General features: G+C 43.0%; 1 protein-coding gene across 24 annotated transcripts in view; it reads left to right on the top strand.

Moving 5' to 3' along the window:
- The first annotated feature begins 11,800 nt into the window (after positions 1 to 11,800).
- ATF1 (activating transcription factor 1) overlaps positions 11,801 to 20,525 on the top strand; it is a 255,115-nt gene continuing 246,390 nt past the window's right edge. For 4 of the 24 annotated variants that reach the window (XM_072765301.1, XM_072765293.1, XM_072765286.1 and 1 more), the window contains exons 1-2: positions 12,400 to 12,533; positions 19,853 to 19,951. In XM_072765301.1, coding sequence (XP_072621402.1) covers positions 19,859 to 19,951 — 93 coding nt within the window. In that variant the 5' untranslated portion in view covers positions 12,400 to 12,533; positions 19,853 to 19,858. Of the gene's footprint in view, positions 12,107 to 12,275; positions 12,534 to 13,154; positions 13,295 to 13,322; positions 13,765 to 14,140; positions 14,688 to 17,347; positions 18,332 to 19,852; positions 19,952 to 20,525 lie in introns of those variants that run through there. The other 20 variants (XM_072765295.1, XM_072765287.1, XM_026000323.2 and 17 more) reach the window with 17 other exon arrangements.

Genomic DNA, 20,525 nt, shown 5'->3' with positions numbered 1-20,525 from the left:
AGAAGAGGTATGGGGGGAAAAAGCTCCCTTTGGTCATGTTCATTTGAGGTGCTGTGGCACAAACAAGTGAACGCGTTCAATGGGCGGCTAAATATTTTGATCTCTGCCTCAAGAGAGCTCTGGCATGAACTAGATATTTGGGAGACCTTTTAAAGACGGTAGTTGAAGCCAGGGAAGTGGATGATGTTGCCAAGGAAGATCCCTAGAGTGAGGAAAGGATCAATAATGGAGCTGTGGGAAACAAGAGCATGTGAAGACGGGTGGAGGGAGAAGGGAGAGGGAATGACTGGAGAGGTAAGGGCAAAACCAAGAAAGAACATGGGCAAAGAAATCACAGAGTCTTAAAGAGGGAGTGGTCGACGATGCCGAAGACTACAGTGAAGCTGAGTATGACAGACTGGCATCTGCTGTATTTGGCAGTGGGGAGGTCACGGGTGACCTTGGTCAGGATGGTTTCATTTGCAGTGATGGAGGCAGAAGCCGGTTCAAAATATGAGCGACGGGAAATGTGCCTGAACAGGTTACCCTTTCCAGAAGTTTCTTCACACAGCAAAGAGGTGGTACAGTAGTTAAATGAGGGATGTAGAATCAAGGGAGACTGTTGTAAAAAGTCGGAAATAAAATATCCCTGCATCAGAGGAAAGAGCCAAAAGAGAAGACATCCAGATACAGCAGTGAGGAATAACTGACCCAAAAATGTCCTTAAGGAAGCAGGAGGGGCAGAGATTCCAAGAACAAGTCGAAGGATTGGCCCTCGAGGGGAGGAAGCACTTTGGGATGGAGGCAAGATCCTGAAAGTAGAGCGTTGACAGAGGCCCACCTGATGACCTCATTAACTTTTCTGAACTTCTGTTCTCAGTCTATGAAGATGAACACTCATTTCTGAAATAATTGCTGTAAATATGGTAGAGCTGACAAAATGCAACATGGAACCTGGAAATAATGGGAATTACTAAGAAGCAGATGGAAAGGAAATTTATATTAAAAGCATGTAGGGCCGCTGGGTGGCTCAGTTGGTGAAGCGTCTGCCTTCGGCTCAGGTCATGATCCCAGGGTCCTGGGTTAAAGGACCACACCAGGCTCCCTGCTTAGCAAGGACTCTGCTTCTCCCTCTCCTATCCCTTCCCCCTTTCTCATGCTTGGTCTCTCGCTCGCTCTCTCTCAAATAAAATCATTAAAATATATAAAATGCATTTATTAAAAAACAAAAGCTAAAAATAAGTTAGTCATATTCAACTAAGCAAAGGAAAAGCCCCTCTAAGAAAGTAGAAGGAAGGAAATGAGGGAAACAAATTAATAAAAAGAAAACAAAGAAAATAGAAAAGACTCACAAAGCCAGAAGCTGATTTCTTAAAAATAATCCAGTAAAATCTCTAGCAAAATTCATGTGTGTATGCACACCACACAACTAGCAGGAAATACAAAGAATATAGCTACAGGTAGGGTATATTTTGTTTACTCTTAGAGGATTATGTGATTTTGCAGTAAATTTGTTCAAATGGACAATTTTCTATAAACTATGCAATTTGAAAATTCAAGAAAAGAGACAAATCCAACTCCTCTTGATACCAAAATCAGATTGAGGCAGTTTTTGGTTGTTTGTTCTTTTGAGGCACTTTTTAAATAAATCCATCTCCTTTGTGGGCAGCCTGGGTGGCTCAGCAGTTTAGCACCGCCTTCAGCCCAGGGTGTGATCCTGGAGGCCTGGGATCAAGTCCCACGTCTGGCTCCCTGCATGGAGCCTACATCACCCTCTGCCTGTGTCTGCCCCCCTCTCTCTCTCTCTCTCTCTCATGAATAAATAAATAACATCTTTTTAAAAAAATTAATCTCCCTTGTGAAAAAATGCAAATTACAAATAAAACCTAGCTGTTTCAGTTGCTGTGTAATATACCACCCCAACTCAGTGGCATAAAGCCATACAAACACATTCTATGCATCATGAACTGGACAAAGCACAACAGGAATGACATCTCTACTCTAAAATGTCTGGGCTTGGTTGCAAAATCTCCAGTGCCTGGGGGAGATTTGAAGCTGTCATCATATACAGGCTGTAATCATCTAGGCATCTTTACTCACACATCTGACACCCAGGCTTGGATAATAAAGACTAAGATCAATTGGGACTATTGATCAAAAGCACTTCAACGTGGCCTCTCCTTATAGCTTGGGCTTCATAGAACATGCAGCTGGGTCCTCCAAAGAAACATCAGGAATATCTCTCCCATTCCATTGGTTGTCTTTTAGTTTTGTTGTTTCCTTCACTGTGCAGAAGCTTTTTCTCTTGATGACGTCCCAATAGTTTTTTGTTGTTGTTGTTGTTTTAAGATTTTATTTACTTATTCATGAGAGAGACACAGAGAGAGAGGCAGGCTCCATCCTGGGTCTCCAGGATCATGCCCTGTGCTGAAGGCAGGTGCTAAACCGCTGGGCCACCGGGGCTGCCCCCAATAGTTCTTTTTTGCCTTCACAGATGTGTCTTGCAAGACTTTGCTGTGGCCAAGTTCAAAAAGGTTGTTGCCTGTGTTCTCCTCTAGTATTTTGATGGATTCTCACATTTAGATCTTTCAACCATTTTGATTTTGTGTGTATGGTGTAAGAGAATGAATGGTCTAGTTTCATTCTTCTGCATGTGGCTGTCCAATTTTCCCAACACCATTTATTAAAGAAACTGTCCTTTTTCCAGTGGGCAGTCTTTCCTGCTTTGTCAAAGATGAGTTGACCAAATGACCCCCATAGAGTTGCAGGTCCATTTCTGAGTTCTCTATTCTGTTCCATTGATCTATATGTTTTTGTGCCAATACCACACTGTCTTGATGACTACTGTCTTGATGACCAGTAATATAGCTTGAAGTCTGGGATTGTAATGCCCCCAGCTTTGATTTTCTTTTTCAACATTCCTTTGGCTATTTGGGGTCTTTCCTGGTTCCACACAAATATTAAGATCATTTGTTCCAACTCTGTGAAGAAAGTCCATGGTATTTTGATAGGGATTATATGGAAGGTATAAATTGTTCTGGGTAGCATAGACACGTATCAGATAAAGGGCTAGTATCCAAGATCTATAAAGAACTTCTCAAGCTCAACACCCAAGAAACAATCCAGTCATGAAATGGGTGCAAGACATGAACAGACATTTCTCTAAAGAAGACCTACACATGGCCAACAAGCACATGAGAAAATGCTCCACATCACTTGCCATCAGGGAAATACAAATCGAAACCACAATGAGATACCACCTCACACCAGTGAGAATGGCTAAAATTAACAAGACAGGAAACAACAAATGTTGGAGAGGATGTGAAGGAGAACCCTCTTGCACTGTTGGTGGGAATGCAAACTGGTACAGCTGCTCTGGAACAGTGTGGAGGTTCCTCAAGAAGTTAATAATAGACCTAGCTACCCTACGACCCAGCAATTGCACTACTAGGTATTTACCTCAAAGATACAGATGCAGGGGATCCCTGGGTGGTGCAGCGGTTTGGCGCCTGCCTTTGGCCCAGGGCGCGATCCTGGAGACCCGGGATCGAATCCCACGTCGGGCTCCCGGTGCATGGAGCCTGCTTCTCCCTCTGCCTGTGTCTCTGCCTCTCTCTCTCTCTCTCTGTGTGACTATCATAAATAAATAAAAAATAAATAAAAAATAAAAGATACAGATGCAGTGAAACGCCGGCACACCTGCACCCAATGTTTATAGCAGCAATGTCCACAATAGCCAAACTGTGGTAGGAGCCATGATGTCCTTCAACAGATGAGTGGATAAAGAAGATGTGGTATAAATATACAACGGAATATTACTCAGCCATCAAAAAAGACGAATACCAACCATTTGCCTCAGCATGTTGGAACAGGAGGGTATTATGCTAAGTGAAATAAGTCAATCAGGACAATCATCACAAGATCTCACTCATATGCAGAATATAAGAAATAGTGAAGTATAGGGAAAGGAGGGAAACTGAATAGGAAAAAATTAGAGAGGGAGACAAACCATGAGACACTCCTAACTCTGGAAAACAAAGGGTTGTGGAAGGAGGTGGGGGAGGAGTGACTGGGTTATGGGCACGAAGAAGAGCACTTAATGGGATGAGCACCGGGTGTTATATGTTGGCACCGAATATAAATTTTAAAAAAAGAAAGAAAGAAACATAAGGAGAGCATGTTAGGCTGTGAACTTCTCATCCACTCTTGGAGGTCATGCACCACTTCAGTTGCATTCTACTGCTCAGCCCAGATTCAAGGAGATGACTCTATGTCTTGAGATGGAGGCAAAGTCACATTGCAAAAGAGCAGATGGAATGGGAGACACTGGGGTGGATATATGTGGAGATATTGTACCAGAAAATACAATCTTCCACAATAGCAAATCAAACCCAGTAGTATGTAAGAAATAACAGATGAGGTTGAAGGAGGGTCAGACCAAAGATAGTTAAGTATCAGAAAAATCTATACAAAAAATCTTATTTACAGCTTAAAGGTGGAAAATCATGAGATCATCTCAATAGATTCAGGGAAAACAAGATAAACCTCAACATTTACACAAGCAAGGAACAGAAAGAGACTTCTTGAACTGATAGAACTATCAAAAGCCTACAGTACAGAATACTTAATGACAGTTGAAAAGCACTACCATGAAAGTCAAAACTACAATGAGGATGCTCACTTTCCATTTAGCATTGTGCTGGAGATGATAACTAGCACATTGGCTAGAAAGAAGTGAGCTATATGAATGGGATACAAAGGAACAAAAACATTTGGTGATGATATGCTAGTCTATATAGAAAATACAAGAGAATCTACTAATATATAAACAAATAGAAGTTTATTAGCTTGTTGAGTAAAAAAAAAAGATTGCTAAATACAGAATAAACAAAAATCAATAGCATGAGCCTCTAGTTTATGAAAATGGTGGAATAACTTGGTCAGATTAATCCTCCCAGAGACAGAGTTTTTAAATTTTGAACAATATTTTTTAAAGTACTTGAAAGCACTGGAAAATGACCCACAGAAGACAGAAATTGGAGAGTAACTACTTTTGAAAGATGAAATGCAATGTGACATTTACGTGTTTTGTGATTTTTCTTGTCTGAGGACATCCATAATTCCAAGCAGCTTGAGAGATAACCACTGCCTACTGGCGTAAGGTGTAAAAGGATACAGCTCCATGTTGGCAGGGAAGCCAGAGTCATTAGGTGGGAAATCTATGAAGAGAGAGAGCCCCAGAAGGTCTAAGCCCTCAAATCTGCATATAGAATGTGTCAAAATCTTTGCCTGGAGACTAAATTATATGGAAAAAAACCCAGAGTTCTTGGTGGGGAGGGGGTGCGTGGGGGAGGAAGCAGCTGGAAACTGAAAGAGCTGAGCAGAAAGAAATTTCAGCCATTGTCCATGACAGAAGAAAAACACTGGAAATTAAGTCCTCTCAAATTAACTGCCTTCTGAAATAAAAATCACTCTCTAAAGCAATATAATTCATTGCAGTAATAAGACTAATAGAAATGTGAAGAAACAGAAAAATATCATCTATGCTTGCTAGGGAAAAGAAAATCAGTCAATAGATAACAACTGCAAGATCACGCAGATGTGCAATTGGCAGTCAAGAGCCTTAAATCAGCTATTACATATACACTGAGATTTAAAGGGAAATGTAAGCACAATGGATGATAAGGAATTCCTAGATAAGGAATCTAGCAGAGAAACAGAAACTATAAAAGAAAGTGGGAATTCTAGAGCTGAAAAAATACAATAATTGAAATGAAAAATTCAAGGACTTCATGAGCCGAACAGCAGACTGAAGATACTATAATAAAGAATAAGCAAACTTGAAGATAGATCAATGGACAATCTCATCTGAAGAACAGGGAAAAAAGGCTGGAGGAAAAAAATTCAACCTCAGAGTCCTGTGGGAAAATATCAAGCGGTCTAACATGTTTGCAATTGCAGTTCCACAAAGATGAGATGGACAGTGGACATAAAAAGTACTTGGAGAAATACTGGCAAAAGCTCCCCAAATTTGAAAAGACATAAATATACAGAATGAAGAAACTCAAGAAACTCCAAGCAGTATAAAGAAAACCACATGTAGGGGCACCTGGGTGGCTCAGTTGGTTAAGCATCCATACTCTTCATTTTGGCTCAGGTCATGATCTCAGGGTTTTGAGTTTGAGCCCTACATTGGGCTCTGTACTCAGCACAGAGTCCACTTATTCCTCTCCCTCTGCTACTCCTACTCTCTATTCTCTCTCTCTCTTTAAAGATTTATTTTTATTTATTTATGATAGACATAGAGAGAGAGGCAGAGATACAGGCAGAGGGAGAAGCAGGCTCCATGACAGGAGCCCGACGTGGGACTCGATCCCAGGACTCCAGGATCGCGCCCTGGGCCAAAGGCAGGCGTGAAACCGCTGAGCCACGCAGGGATCCACTCTCTCTCTCTCAAACAAATAGAATCTTTAAAAATTAGAAAATTAAAAATTTCTAAAAAAGAAAGAAAATCACATGTAAGCATAATCATGGGCAAACTGCTACACTGCAATAAACCAAAAGTCTTCAAAGAAGCCAAGTAAAAGTGACACATTATATGTAGGAGAAAAATGGCATAAATGATAACCAATTTTTCAATTACAATCACAGGAGCCAGAAGAACACAGAGCAATATATTTAGAGTGCTGGAAGAAAAAAACTGTCAACTCAGAGTTCTATATCCAGTGAAAGTCTTCAAAGATGAAGGTGACCCCTCAAGCTAATAAAGACCATCAATGAAAAACTCACTATTTATACAACACTTAATAGTGAAAATTGAATGCTTTTTATCTAAGGTTGGAAACAATGGAAAAAGTCTGTTCTCACCACTTTTATTCAATATTGTACTGGAGGTTCTATTGAGGGCACTTAGGGGGAAAAGGGGCATCCAAATTGGGTAGGAAGAATTAAAGCTATCTCTAGTCATTTCACAGATGAAATTACTTGTATATACAAAATCCTACATACAAACTGTTAAACAAGTTCAACAAGGTTGCAGAATACAAGATCAATATAAAAATATTTTATTTCTATTTACTAGCAATGAACATTCCAAAAAATGAAATTTAAAAACCAATTATAGGGATCCCTGGGTGGCGCAGCGGTTTGGCGCCTGCCTTTGGCCCAGGGCGCGATCCTGGAGACCTGGGATCGAATCCCACGTCAGGCTCCCGGTGCATGGAGCCTGCTTCTCCCTCTGCCTATGTCTCTGCCTCTCTCTCATCTTTCTCTGTGTGACTATCATAAATAAAGAAATTAAAAAGAAATTAAAAAAAAATAAAACAAAAACCAATTATAGGGGCAGCCTGAGTGGCTCAGCGGTTTAGCGCTGATTTCAGTCCAGGGCCTGATCCTGGAGACCATGGATTGAGTCCCACATCAGGCTCCCTGCATGGAGCCTAATTCTCCCTCCGCCTGTGTCTCTGCCTCTCTCTTTCTCTGTGTCTCTCATGAATAAATAAATAAGATCTTTAAAAAAAACAATTAGGGATCCCTGGGTGGTGCAGCGGTTTGGCGCCTGCCTTTGGCCCAGGGCGCGATCCTAGAGACCCGGGATCGAATCCCACGTCAGGCTCCCGGTGCATGGAGCCTGCTTCTCCCTCTGCCTGTGTCTCTGCCTCTCTCTGTGTGTGTGTGTGTGACTATCATTAAAAAAATAAATAAATAAAAATAAATAAATAAAAATAAAACAATTATATTTAATATAGCATCAAAAGGAATAAAATACTTCACAAATTTAATGAAAGTGCCAACATATACTGAAAACTACAAAATCATTGAAAGAAACTAAGATCTAAAATGTAAAGCCGGGACGCCTGGGTGGCTCAGCAGTTAAGTGTGTTTGTCTTCGGCTCAGGGCGTGATCCTGGAGTACCAGGATTGAATCCCACATTGGGCTCCTCACAGGGAGTTTGCTTCTCCCTCTGCCTATGTCACTGCCTCTCTCTTTTTGTGTCTCTCATGAATAAATAAAATCCTTAAAAATAAATAAATAAAATGGAAATCCATGTTCCTGGATTGGAAGATTTAATATTAAGATGGCAATACTCTCCAAATTGATCTACAGATTCAATGCAATCTCTCTCAAATCCCAGATGCCTATTTTGCAGAAGTGGATAAGCTGATCCTAAAATTCATATGGAAATGTATGAAAATAAGAGAGAGAAAGTAAAAATAATCTTTTTCTTTTTTTTAATAAAGGTTATTCATTTGAGAGAGAGAGCACGAGCAGGGGTTAGGGTAGGACAAGCAGACTCCCTGGTGAGCAAGGAGCCCGACATGGGACTCAATCCCAGGACAATGAAATCATGAAATAAGCCAAAGACAGACTTAATCAACCGAGCCACGTAGGTGCCCCAAGTCAAAACAATCTTGAAAAAGAACAAAGTTGGAGTACTAACACTTTCATATTTCAAAACCTACTACAGAGCTAATGGTACTGGCATAAGGCTAGACTTATCAATCAATGGAATAGAACTGAAAGCCCAGAAATGGAGAACTTCTTTTTATTATTTTTTAATTTATTTATTCAGAGAGAGAGAGAGAGAGAGAGAGAGAGAGAGGCAGAGACACAGGCAGAGGGAGGAGCAGGCTCCATGCAGGGAGCCGGACATGGGACTCGATCCCGGGTCTCCAGGATCACACCCCAGGCTGCAGGCAGCACCAAACCCCTGTGCCACTGGGGCTGCCCAAAATGGAGAACTTCTGAAACTGCTCCCAACCCAGCCAAACAATGAATCGGTAACAATATCATCGCATCTCAGAGGGGAATGGGGAGATTAGTGCCCTGTAAGGATGTCAGTACACCAGTGCAAGCTTAACCAAATAGTAGCCTCAATTGAAGCCATCATACCTGATCTGATATCTTTGCTAAATCAGATTAATATGGTCTCAGGCACCTGGTATGTAGCCATTGACTTGACAAATGTGTCCTTTTCTATTTCAGTCAAGAATTCTCCTCAGATTAAAAAAAAAAAAAAAAAGTAACTGTGTGGTGATGGATGTTAACTATTGCAACTTACTGTAGGGAGCTGACTACTCTGAAACAGTGTGGTTGTAGTTCGTACAACCCCTTTCTATCTTTTCAAAGATAGAAAAGTAACTATCTTTGGTTAGGTTTTCCTGTGCCTTTAGCCTGGAGTATTAAATAAGAACAAAACAAAAAACAAGGACAATTAAGCCTATTGTTTAGATCATAAAGCCAACAACTATTAACTTTAAATAATTTCTGCCTTTTGAGAGGTGAACTGTTCCAAACACGGGTTCATGGCTCTCGAGTTCTCCACTCCAGCTCCATCCTTTTAACATATGAAGCTTTTTAGGGTGTGTAGCTCTTAATGGTTTTTAGCTAAGTTTCCAGTGGTTACACTGTAGTATCTTCCATATTAATACCCAACATTTAGTTCTCACTCTGTGCCAGGACTGCTCTAACTTTACATGTATTAAACTTGTTCAATCTACAAAACCTTACGGGATAGGCAGTATTATTAAACCCATCTCTTAAATGTCTCTCTTTTTTTTTTTTTTTTTTTTTAGATTTTATTTATTTATTCATGAGACACAGAGAGAGAGAGGCAGAGACATAGGCAGAGAAAGCAGCAGACTCCCTGCAAGGAACCCAATAAGGGACTCAATCCCAGGGCCGGGGATCACGACCTGAGCTGAAGGCAGCTGCTCAACCACTGAGCCATCCAGGTGTCCCAAACGTCTCCCCCTTTAACTATAAAAGAGTCCGCCAGAAGAACCAAAGAGGTGTCACCACTGGGTTGATAATTTATTTTAAATAATTACCTTTGGCTTTTGAAAGTTGTTATTTTATTTCACTTCATTTCCTCACTTCTAAAGGCAAAGACCTGTCCATCTGGTTTATAAACTCTCACTATTCAGGCAAAACTGTGTCATAACCAAGACTTCTTTTTTCTTCTATAGTTATTCTTCAAGGTTCAGAAGAGTGATAAGTACAGCAGGTGACACTTCTATGAGAAACAAGTATTGGTAGAAATATTTGTAAGTGGCAGTGTTGCACAGTGTAGTTAGTATGATTTAAACTTAAGATGCTTAAAAGGTGGAAGAGGCACTGAAGAGGAAGCAGTCCATGCAGTTTGAAGGTTTCCATAAAATTGTTTCTTTTGATGGTAACATTTTTCAGTCCCCCCATCCCTCCTTAACTGACCAATATTTGTTAAGCATTCTGAGTTTCTTTATTCTTTTAAGCATTCTGAGTTTCAAGGAAGAGACAACCAAACACAAAACAACAGTAAACTTACAGCCTGCCTTCCAGACATGAATATTCTGGATTCCAGAATGACTGATACAGGGTTTTGTTAATTAGGAAATGCTGATGTCCGAGAACCTCTTCCTCACTCACCTTTATAAGACACTTTGCTTTCCTATGGTATATGACATTTTGATTCTTTAAATGGTTCATGGCTTGAGCATTATACGCTTCCCAATTTTGTTAACAAGAAGACAAGCTTAGAGGGGCCTGGGTAATTTGCCTGGTCAAAAATAGAAAATTAGGCAGCCGGGTGGCTCAGCGGTTTAGAGCCGCCTTCAGCCCAGGGCCTGATCCTGGAGACCATGGATTGAGTTCCACGTCCGGCTCCCTGCATGGAGCCTGCTTCTCTCTCTCTGTGTGTCTCTGCCTCTCTCTCTGTGTGTCTCTCATGAATAAATAAATAAAATCTTAAAAAAAAAAAAAAAAAAAAGGCAATCCCAGTTTTAGGTAGGTAACCAACGTTTGCTGTATGAATGGCATTAGCTAAACCTCGGTGAGCTCTTTGGAGTGTCTGGAAGGGTAACTCCTAAGCTTTTCTTTTTTTTTAATTTTTTTATTTATTTATGATAGGCACACAGTGAGAGAGAGAGAGAGAGACAGAGACACAGGCAGAGGGAGAAGCAGGCTCCATGCACCGGGAGCCCGACGTGGGATTCGATCCCAGGTCTCCAGGATCGCGCCCTGGGCCAAAGGCAGGCGCTAAACCACTGCGCCACCCGGGGATCCCCACTCCTAAGCTTTAAACCACGTTATCTGGCCTTAAAGGTCAAGACCAGTAAGGGCCCTACCACTATACCAGTTTCCTACACTGGAGACCTCAAACTAGGAAAACTCCACAAAAAAAATCCTGGAACTCGGGCACCTGGGTGGCTCAACGGTTGAGGGTCTGCCTTTGGCTCAGGGCGTGACCCCGGAGGGCGGGAATCAAGTCCCACATCCAGCTCCCCTTGAGGAGCCTGCTTCTCCCTCTGCCTGTGTCTCTCAAGAATAAATCAATAAAAAATCTATTTAAAAAAGAAAAATCCTGGAACTTATTTTGTCAAGACACTAAAAAGCTTATCACTTATGTGTTATCACTATAAAGCTATAAAACAACATTTTGCAAGGAAATGGATAAAGGCAAAAAAAAAAAATCAGAATAATGCATAATCCCTTCTCCAGAACCGTAGATACACATTTAAAAATGTTTTTTGGGGATCCCTGGGTGGCGCACCGGTTTGGAGCCTGCCTTTGGCCCAGGGCGCGATCCTGGAGACCCAGGATCGAATCGCACGTCGGGCTCCCGGTGCATGGAGCCTGCCTCTCTCTCTCTCTCTCTGACTATAATTAATAAATAAATAAATAAATAAAATTTAAAAAATGTTTTTCGAAGCTTTTTGCAACGTGCTAAAATGAAGGCGTCACATGTCACTTTACAACGCTCCATTTCAACAGTGGCGTCCGATCTGTTCCCGGCGTCACACCCCTAGGGGAGCTCAACACAGCCGCCCGCGCCGTGTGTGTGTGACGTCAGTCTCTGGAGAAAATCCTTTCACGTGGGATAAAGGATGCAGCTCAATGCAATTTACGGGGTTAAAAATAGGCTGAGTGAACTAAGAGCCGAGGAGAAGCGCCAGCCTCCGAGCTTCAGTCCGCTCACTACAGGGTCCCGCCAGGTGAGGCGGCCGTCCGGCCGGGGACGACGGCTCCGGGTCTCACCGCCTCAGGAGCTGAGCTGCGAGCGACGCCATTAACCGATGAAAACTGCCCCAGGTCGATGGCGTCCTGACACCACCAGGTTGGCGACGGCCTCCGAAAACTGACGTCCAGGTAACCGTCACCTCCACCCTCTCCACAGGGAAGAGCGCCGGGAGACACACCTGGCAGTCGGAGAGAGAGGGCGCAAGATGGCGGCGCGTCACGTGAGCAACGCGGTGACGTAGGACGGCGGCCCGCACGGAGGGCCCGCCTTAACCTCACCCCCCACGCTCACTGACTCAGTAGTGCCCCTCTCCTCCCCCGCCCCCGGCCTGGTGTAGATCATGCCGCCAGTGGCGGCCCTGACTGCCGAGGAAACGGTAGCCTAGGACAGTTGGCTGTTACGTGACACTGGTTCTCCCCGCGCCGCCTGACCCCTAAGCCACAGGCACGTCCCCCGCCGCGTGAGGGGGTGGGGGAGTGGGCAGAGAACTCGGATCCACCTGGGAGGGGGGAGTGGAAGTTCCCGCCCCGGACAGCGGCGAGGCGGCAGCCACAGGTAAGCAGGGGGCGGGGGTGGGACGTGTTCCCGCGTCCCGGGGCACGGGGAGGGCGCGGGGACCCGGCGCCGGTGGGGACGCCGAGCCAGGTCTCGCGCCGAGCGGGGGGTCGCGCGCCCGCGGCGGCCGCGGTGGGGGAGGGGCGCGGAGGGCGCGCGGCGGAAGGGGGAGGGGCTGCCCGCGGTCCCCCGGCCGCGCGCCCTTCCGGTTCTCGCGCCTGGCGCGGCTGTTCCCCGTCGGTCGTCGGCCTCCGGTGCCTCCCGCCACCCCCCCCACCGCCCCGCTCCCCACAACCAAAATAAGGCCGGAGACCTCCCGCCGGGGCTGGCTCTCGCCTCCGAAGCGGCCCCGGTGCGGCCCCAGGCGAGCGCCCTCCGCCGAAGGTCTCGGGGTCGGGCGGGGAGGGCGGCGTGGCCTTGGCCTCCGCGCCGTTTCCGCCCAGCTGCTCGAGGCCGGTTCTGCCCGCCGGGGAGCCCGGCGTACGCGGCGTGCCTGGCCGGGCGGGCGGAGGGCCGGCGCCGCGCCGACCCGCAGGCGGCTTCCAGTCGGGAGGGGGGTGGCGAGGACGCCGGCGCCCGGCCCCGCGAGGGGACGCTGTAGCTGGTGGGCGAGGAAGGTCAGCGGGCGGGGACGGCGGCCCCTCTCCGGTGTCCGGACGGAGCCTCACCCGCGGAGACTGATTTTCTCGTGAATCTAAGCGTGGCACTTCCCGCCGCCGGCTCCACGCCGGGCGTGCGGCTTGATCGGCGTCAGATCTACCGTAGGTGTCACGCGGTGGCGATGTTGTTGGCCCCGGAGGAGCTGTGGGCCAGCGCGGGTCCCCTCGGCCGTCAGGGCGTTCCTGTGAAACCTTTCCCTGGAAGAAGTGGCCCAAAGCGAAGATGCCATCACCGTTAATTCATACGGGGGGGAAAAAAAAAAAAAAGTTCAGGGTTCTCAGACCCCGAAAAGACTTTCTCTCGGGCTTTTCTGATACCTCAGGACACCTCTCACTCACTGAACGGAGACCAAGCCGCGACGCCCGCGCGCGCGCACACGGTTCCAGGCTGTGGAGACTCGGTGCTGAGGGGCTGAGCGTAGTTGTGGGGGACGGAGCCTGGCAGCCCCGTCTGGCTGTTGGGGTCCGGGCCGCCCCGGTAACGGCTGGCTGCGAGACCGACCAACGCCGAATGCTGTGGTGACTTTTTTTTTTTTTTTCCTGAAAGTGAAAATCTCCTAAGATTTCTTTCGGTTAGTGAAATCAGGTACCAGTGTAGGTTTTTAGTTACAGAGTGACGTGGTGTAACACGAATTTTCGAGAAGTGTGTGTGTGTGGGGGGGATACCTGTGATCCCCGTGGGGCGTACCCTTCTGAGGCCCTTTGAGCGTAGACTGGACAAGCATCTTTGTCAGACAGGCCTGGTCTGTGGTGAGAGTTTGTATGCTGTGTTTGGTTATGTTTGCAGAATGCGTTTTGTCTTGAGACTTTTTGTTATCAACGGAAATAAATAACAGAAATAAAATGCTATTTTTCCTTGTAGGTTTTGTGATGCACCTCGGGGTCCCAGTTGGAATCAGTACAGTGGTCCTAACGCTCAATAGGTTCTCTTATTTGTAGTTATCCTTTAAGGTTATGTTTGGTCTGTGGTACATCTGTACGCTACTGCTGTATCACCAGTAGGTGGTAGTCCCGTCTAAAAATGCCTTTTCTTCGCTTGTTATCCTACTTAGTGAATTTCTAACTGGAAAGTAGGATTCTTTTGGTGCCTGAACTCTCCTGATTCTAAAGCCAAGTTGAAGCAATTGTCTAAATACATTTTTTTGACCATTATTTTTATCTGTAGCTAGATAAAGCCAACTAAACACATTGATTTATTCAACATTAATAAGTGTGCAAGGTATTAGTGCTATTTTGGGAACAGGATATGGTCTTTGGCTCCCTAGAGCTTGCATTCTGGTGGCAAGACAGAAAACAGGCCATTACAATCCTGGGATAAGTGCCATGAGAAGAGGGGGCGACATGTGCCGTGGAGATATCGCCAGAGCCTCTCAACTAGTCTGCGGGAGTCGGGAAAGATTTCCTGGAAGAATAAATAACTCAAAGGCATTGGCCACCGGAAGAGAAGGGGAATACTGTTTGTGGCAGAGGGAATGGCGTATGTGAAAGCCTGAAGGTAAGGGAAAGCAAGGCAGGCACAGGTGAAGATCTGATGGAAATTCAGTATGACGAATAGGAAGTTTTGAGAGGAGGTAGTTCACTTGTGGAAACGTCCAGCAAGAGGCTCCTTACCCTCAAGCTTATCATAGTTCACTATTCTTGATAGGTGAGGAAACTAAGACCTTCATTCATCAAATGAGGATACCGTTTTTGTTGACGTTGATTGTTTACTGCATACATGAGGTTCTCTGTTGGGCACAGAGCATACATTCACATGATACAGGCCCTATCCTTAGACACCTTAAGACTGGGGGAAACAACAACAACAAAAAAGACTGGGGGAAACAGACATGCCAGTAAACACAGTCCAGAGTGTTAGGTGACCTCATTAGAAATATGTTCAGGGCACAAGGTAGGAAGGACCTGGACCAGTTGGGAACTTAATGTTTGGGATGAACCTTGAAAAGAATAGGAGTTTGCCAGATGGATAAGTTGGCAATGTTAGAGGAAGAGGGAAGCACGGAATAAAAAAACCTGGATTTGGGGTTGAAATAGTTCTGGCTTCAGGTCTTGTATTCATATCTTACTTCGAGATCCATAGTTAAGTGACAATTTCCTTGAGCCTCAATTTATACATCTCTCAATTAGGGAGTCCAGAAAATGATATATAAAAAAGTTCTTTAGTGCTTAGAATACAGTATTGCTTTCTGTGCAAGTTTTTTAAGAAGTACCATGTCATTTACTTACATTCTTTATATGTCAACAAGATACAGCCTACTACAGTTTCTCAGCCTCCCAAATTGGTTCCCCTTGATGGCACTTTTGAAGCTGTATTTGACTGTCCCTGTGACTCTGCCCTACTTAGGTTGTCTAATGAATGTTAAGCTTCCATCTGCTGCCAGGAGCTACATTATTTTCATAGAAAATGCCTTTCTACACGTACAGTTTATTCTGCATTGTGCCATTTTTTAACAGATTGTTAATCTTAACCTCAATTCTAGGAGTAATAGCTGAAAAAAGTGAGCCATGAAGATTATACTCAAACATTAAAAAATTTAGAGTATTGTTTATGATGAGATGTAACCATAAAGCTGTTTTCGTTTTGGGGGGAAAAAGCTGGTTTGTTGACTTCTCTTTAAAAAATTATAGAAAATAGGCTATCTTATTTTCCATAGGAAATGCGGTTGTAATAATTGTCCAAAATCTTATTTGCTGACTGCAGTGGCTTTTACTAGGAAATGTGTATTGTTTTGTTGATTGTGTTAGTTTCCATTAGATATAGGATTTCTTAATGATATTGTTATGGAGGAAAAATCAGTGAGTCACAGTGAAACAAAAGTATCATTTCCAGTAATTTAATGAGGTTTTAAAAAACCTTTTATAGTTTCTTTCAGTGTTTTAGCACTATATTTTTTCTTCTTTTCTACATTATATCTTCTGAAATGGAGTGTTAAAAAGGCATTTTTAGCCACCCAGCTGTCTCAGTCGATAGAATGTATGACTCCTGGTTTTGGGGTTGTAAATTCGAGCTCCATGTTGGGTATAGAGATTACTTAAAAATAAAATCTTTTTTATTTTTTATTTTATTTTTTTTTTTTTTAATTTTTATTTATTTATGATAGTCACACAGAGAAAGAGAGAGAGAGAGAGGCAGAGACACAAGCAGAGGGAGAAGCAGGCTCCATGCACCGGGAGCCTGATGTGGGATTCGATCCCGGGTCTCCAGGATCGCGCCCTGGGCCAAAGGCAGGCGCCAAACCGCTGCGCCACCCAGGGATCCCTAAAATCTTTTTTAAAAGGCACTTTCAATACAGACAGTATGTAGAAAATACAGAATTCTGAGTTTGGTGCTGTCTGTATGTTTAGTCTATGGGATTACATGTGTATTAGTGGAGATTAAAAATCACTGGGCTCTTCCTAAAGAAGGGACTATATGTAAGCTTACAAGCAGTTTGAAGAAACAACATAGGAAGCATTAGGTAAATTTGTTGAAAATAAAAGTTTTAAAATAATCATAGTTAAGTCATTGGAAAGATATTTACATCCACATGATGGAAATGAAATTTATATTAAGAAATTTTATAGACTGGGACACCTATGTGGCTCAGTTGATCAAGCGTCTGACTGATCTTGACCTGATTTTGGCTCAGGTCGAGAGCAAGCCCCCCACATCGGGTTCTACACTCAAAGGGGAGTCTGCTTAAAGATTCTTTCTCACCCTCTCTCTCTGCCCTTCCCCCTGCTCACACAAACACTTTGTCACTCTCTTTAAATAAAATCTTAAAAAAAAAAAATTTTTTTTTTAAAGATTTATTCACTCATGAGAGACACAGACTGAGAAAGAGAGGCAGAGAGAGAAGCAGGCTCCATGCAGGGAGCCCGATGTGGGACTCCATCCCAGGACTCTGGGATCATATGCTGAGCCGAAGGCATATGCTCAACCACTGAGCCACCCAGGCGGCCCTTCTTTTTAAGATTTTGAGAGAGAGGAGCAGGCTCCCCGCTGAGTAGGGAGCCCAGTGCAGAGCTCAGTCCCAGGACTCTAAGATCTTGACCTGAGCCAAAGGCAGATGCTTAACTGACTGAGCCACCCAAGCTCTCCTACAACATTTTTTTTTTTTTTTTAAGATTTTACTTATTTGAAAGAGAGCACTAGTGGGGAGAGGGGCCAAGGGAGAGGAAAAGGGACAAGAAGACTCCCTGCTGAGTGCAGAGCTCAGTGTGAGGCTAGATCCCAGGACCCTGAAATCATGACCTGAGCCAAAGTCAGACGTTTAACAGACAGCCACCCAGGCATCCTTGTTTGCAACCTTTTACAAGCTGTGAAAGAGAACTTCAGTCAGTTAAGTGTCTGCCTTCAGCTTGGGTCATGATCCCAGGGTCCTGGGTTGGAGCCTCACATCAGGCTTTCCATCCACTGAATCTGCTTCTCTCTCTCCCCCTCTGTCCTCTACCCTGCTTGTATTCTCTTTTGCTTGCACACTCTCTCTCAAAATCTTTTTTTAAAAGGCTAATGACATAGTTAGAGGGAAAAAAATTAAAAGTACTCTATGTTTCAGGCAGTAACACCTTTTCTCGGTGGCTAAGAACAATCGCTTTAATCTAGATGTTAAAAATGCATTTCTGTTTTCTGATCTCCAAAAAAAAAGGAGGGGGGGAAATATGTTGACTTAAACTTCACGGTTAAGTCAGTGATGGTAAGTAAAGAGCAAGTACCTAGTTGCCCTCCCACCTCTAAAAATTCTTGCAATTGTAATACCATACACATAACATAAAATGTTATATCTTAACCATTTCTAAGCATACAATTCAGTAGTGCTAAATGTATGAGATTGTTGAAGAGCCAATCTACAATACTTTTTTATACCCATTAAACGACTCCCTATTTCCCCGTCCTTTCAGCTCCTAGCAACCATTCTACTTCCTGTTTCTATGGGTTTAACTATTCTAGGTACTTACGTAAGTGAAATCATACAGTATTTGTCTTTTTTTTTTTTTTTTAAAGATTTTATTTATTTGTTCATGAGAGACACAGAGGCAGAGACATAGGCAGAGGGAGAAGCAGGTTCCATGGAGGGAGCCTGATGCAGAACTTGATCCTGGGACTCCCGGGATCACGCCCTGAGCCGAAGGCAGATGCTCAACTGCTGAGCCACCCAGGTGTCCCCAGTATTTGTCTTATTGTGGCTGGCTTACTTCATTTAGCATAATGTTCTCAGAGTTCAATCATGTAACATATGTCACAATTTTCTTTTTAAGGTTGAATAATATTCCATTGTGTGTATATATACCACATTTTGTTTATCCATTCATCTCTATGCACACTTGCATTGATACCACCTTTTGGCTATTACGAATAATGTTGCTGTGCACATGGGTGTGTAAATATATCTTTAAGACCCTACTCTCAGTTTCTGTGAATAAATACCTAGATGTGGGATTTCTGGATCATATGGTAATTCTTTCTATCTTTAATTTTTTGAGTAGCTACCTACTGTTTCCCATAGTGGCTACATCATTTTTGCATCCCCAACTATAGTACTCAGATGTTCCAATTTTCCACATCTTCACCAACACTCATTTTCTGTTATTTTTTTTTTAATATTAGCCATCCTAATGGGTGTTGAGATAATCTTTCTCATTGTAGTTGAGATTTGCATTCCCTAATGATTAGATATTGAGCATCTTTTCATGCTTGCTGCCCAGTCCCCTTTTTTCTTTTTATGTCTTTGTATGTAATCATAAAAACCTTAAATTCTACGCAAGTCTTTTAGCATTCTTTTTCTAAGTGGTTGTCCTCCTACTTGACATTCCATCTCTCATAAGTCATTTATTCTTATTTTTACCCAGTCTACATATCGTACAGTTGGTATCTAGATCATCTAGTTGTTTAGAACCTCTTTAGGTATAATTGTACTTATTTAGTTAGTTCAGCTTTTACTCAATGACTTCTCTATGTAGAACTGTATGTGTTATTAGAAACCTTCCTAGACTAGAGAAGAATGTTTGTGTTCATGGATGGGAAGACTATCATACTTTTGAGTGGGATAACATTTGAAAATTTAGTCATAACTTTATATATATACATACATACACTATTTATTAAATTTTAACATGTTCATGAGGATCAGAATTTTTATTTTTATTTTTTTTTAAAGATTGTATTCATTCATTCATGAGAGAGAGAGAGAGGGGCAGAGACACAGGCAGAGGGAGAAGCAGGCTCCATGCAGGGAGCCAGACGTGGGACTCCATCCCTGGTCTCCAGGATCACACCCTGGGCTGAAGGTGGCGCTAAGCCGCTGAGCCACCAGGGCTGCCTGATCAGAATTTTTAAAATGTAAAAGAATATGCAAGGAAAAGTCCTTACTACCTATGTTCCATAGTTACCAATTCTCTTCCACAGAGGCAACCAAATTGCCAATTTTTATACAACTATGCAGTAAATTATACATATTTTGTAGTGCTTTTTATTTGCCATTTCTTGAGATCTTTACAATTAGATCTCTACACAAAACAACATCAGAACATACTGAATTTGGATAAATTGAGCTCAGCCCGTAGCAGAGAAAAACTTTGTCTTGTTCCTCTGAAAAAGTACATGTGTTAAGAACAATATCCTAGGATTTCTCGAAAATGAAGTTAGAAAGCATCTTTTAACTGACTTTTTTTCCCTTATAGTTGATTATGGAAGATTCCCACAAGAGTAACACTTCAGAGGCAGCACCGCAACCTGGTTCAACAGTTCAGGGAGCTCATATTTCTCATATTGCTCAACAGGTAAGGCAGGAACCAGCCAAAATATTGAGCTAATTAGGAATATTTTGTGAAAAGGAATCAAGCAAAAAGAACTGTATATGTATGAAAGGAAGGTAGATTTGATTTAAGCATCCTGTTGCAATCATTCAGTTTTCTTTTATAAAAAGTATATTTAATATTATTTTAATATTAAATACTTCTAAAAACTTGTGGATTTCATTTTATATGGTAAATGATTTAGACTTTTTTCAGACTGATTTTGTTGCTGCATAAGAAAAATGAAAAATTATTTGTCTCTCTGAGCTAATTTGAAACAAATAGTTTCAAGAGGCAAACCATCTTAAGAGTGGGGGTAAAAAAAAAAAAAGAAAGGGCAAACTATCTTTAGTTCAGTAGATTTATTGTGGATATATAGGAAATCTTTTTGCTGAACTGGAAACTAGGCCTGTATGTTAGAGAATTTAAATTGATAGGCATGTATATTACAGAACTGATATTTTATAAATTTCAAATGGTCTGATCCATGTACCTGACCCACTTCAAGGAAAACAGCTGACGGTATTTGTTACCAGTGATAAGACTTGAACTTTCAAAC

The sequence above is a fragment of the Vulpes vulpes genome, chromosome 8 (assembly GCF_048418805.1).
Source record: "Vulpes vulpes isolate BD-2025 chromosome 8, VulVul3, whole genome shotgun sequence".
Taxonomy (NCBI): Eukaryota; Metazoa; Chordata; class Mammalia; order Carnivora; family Canidae; genus Vulpes; species Vulpes vulpes.
The sequence above is the reverse complement of the archived record's forward strand: the minus strand, read 5'-3'. Positions and strand labels throughout refer to the sequence as shown.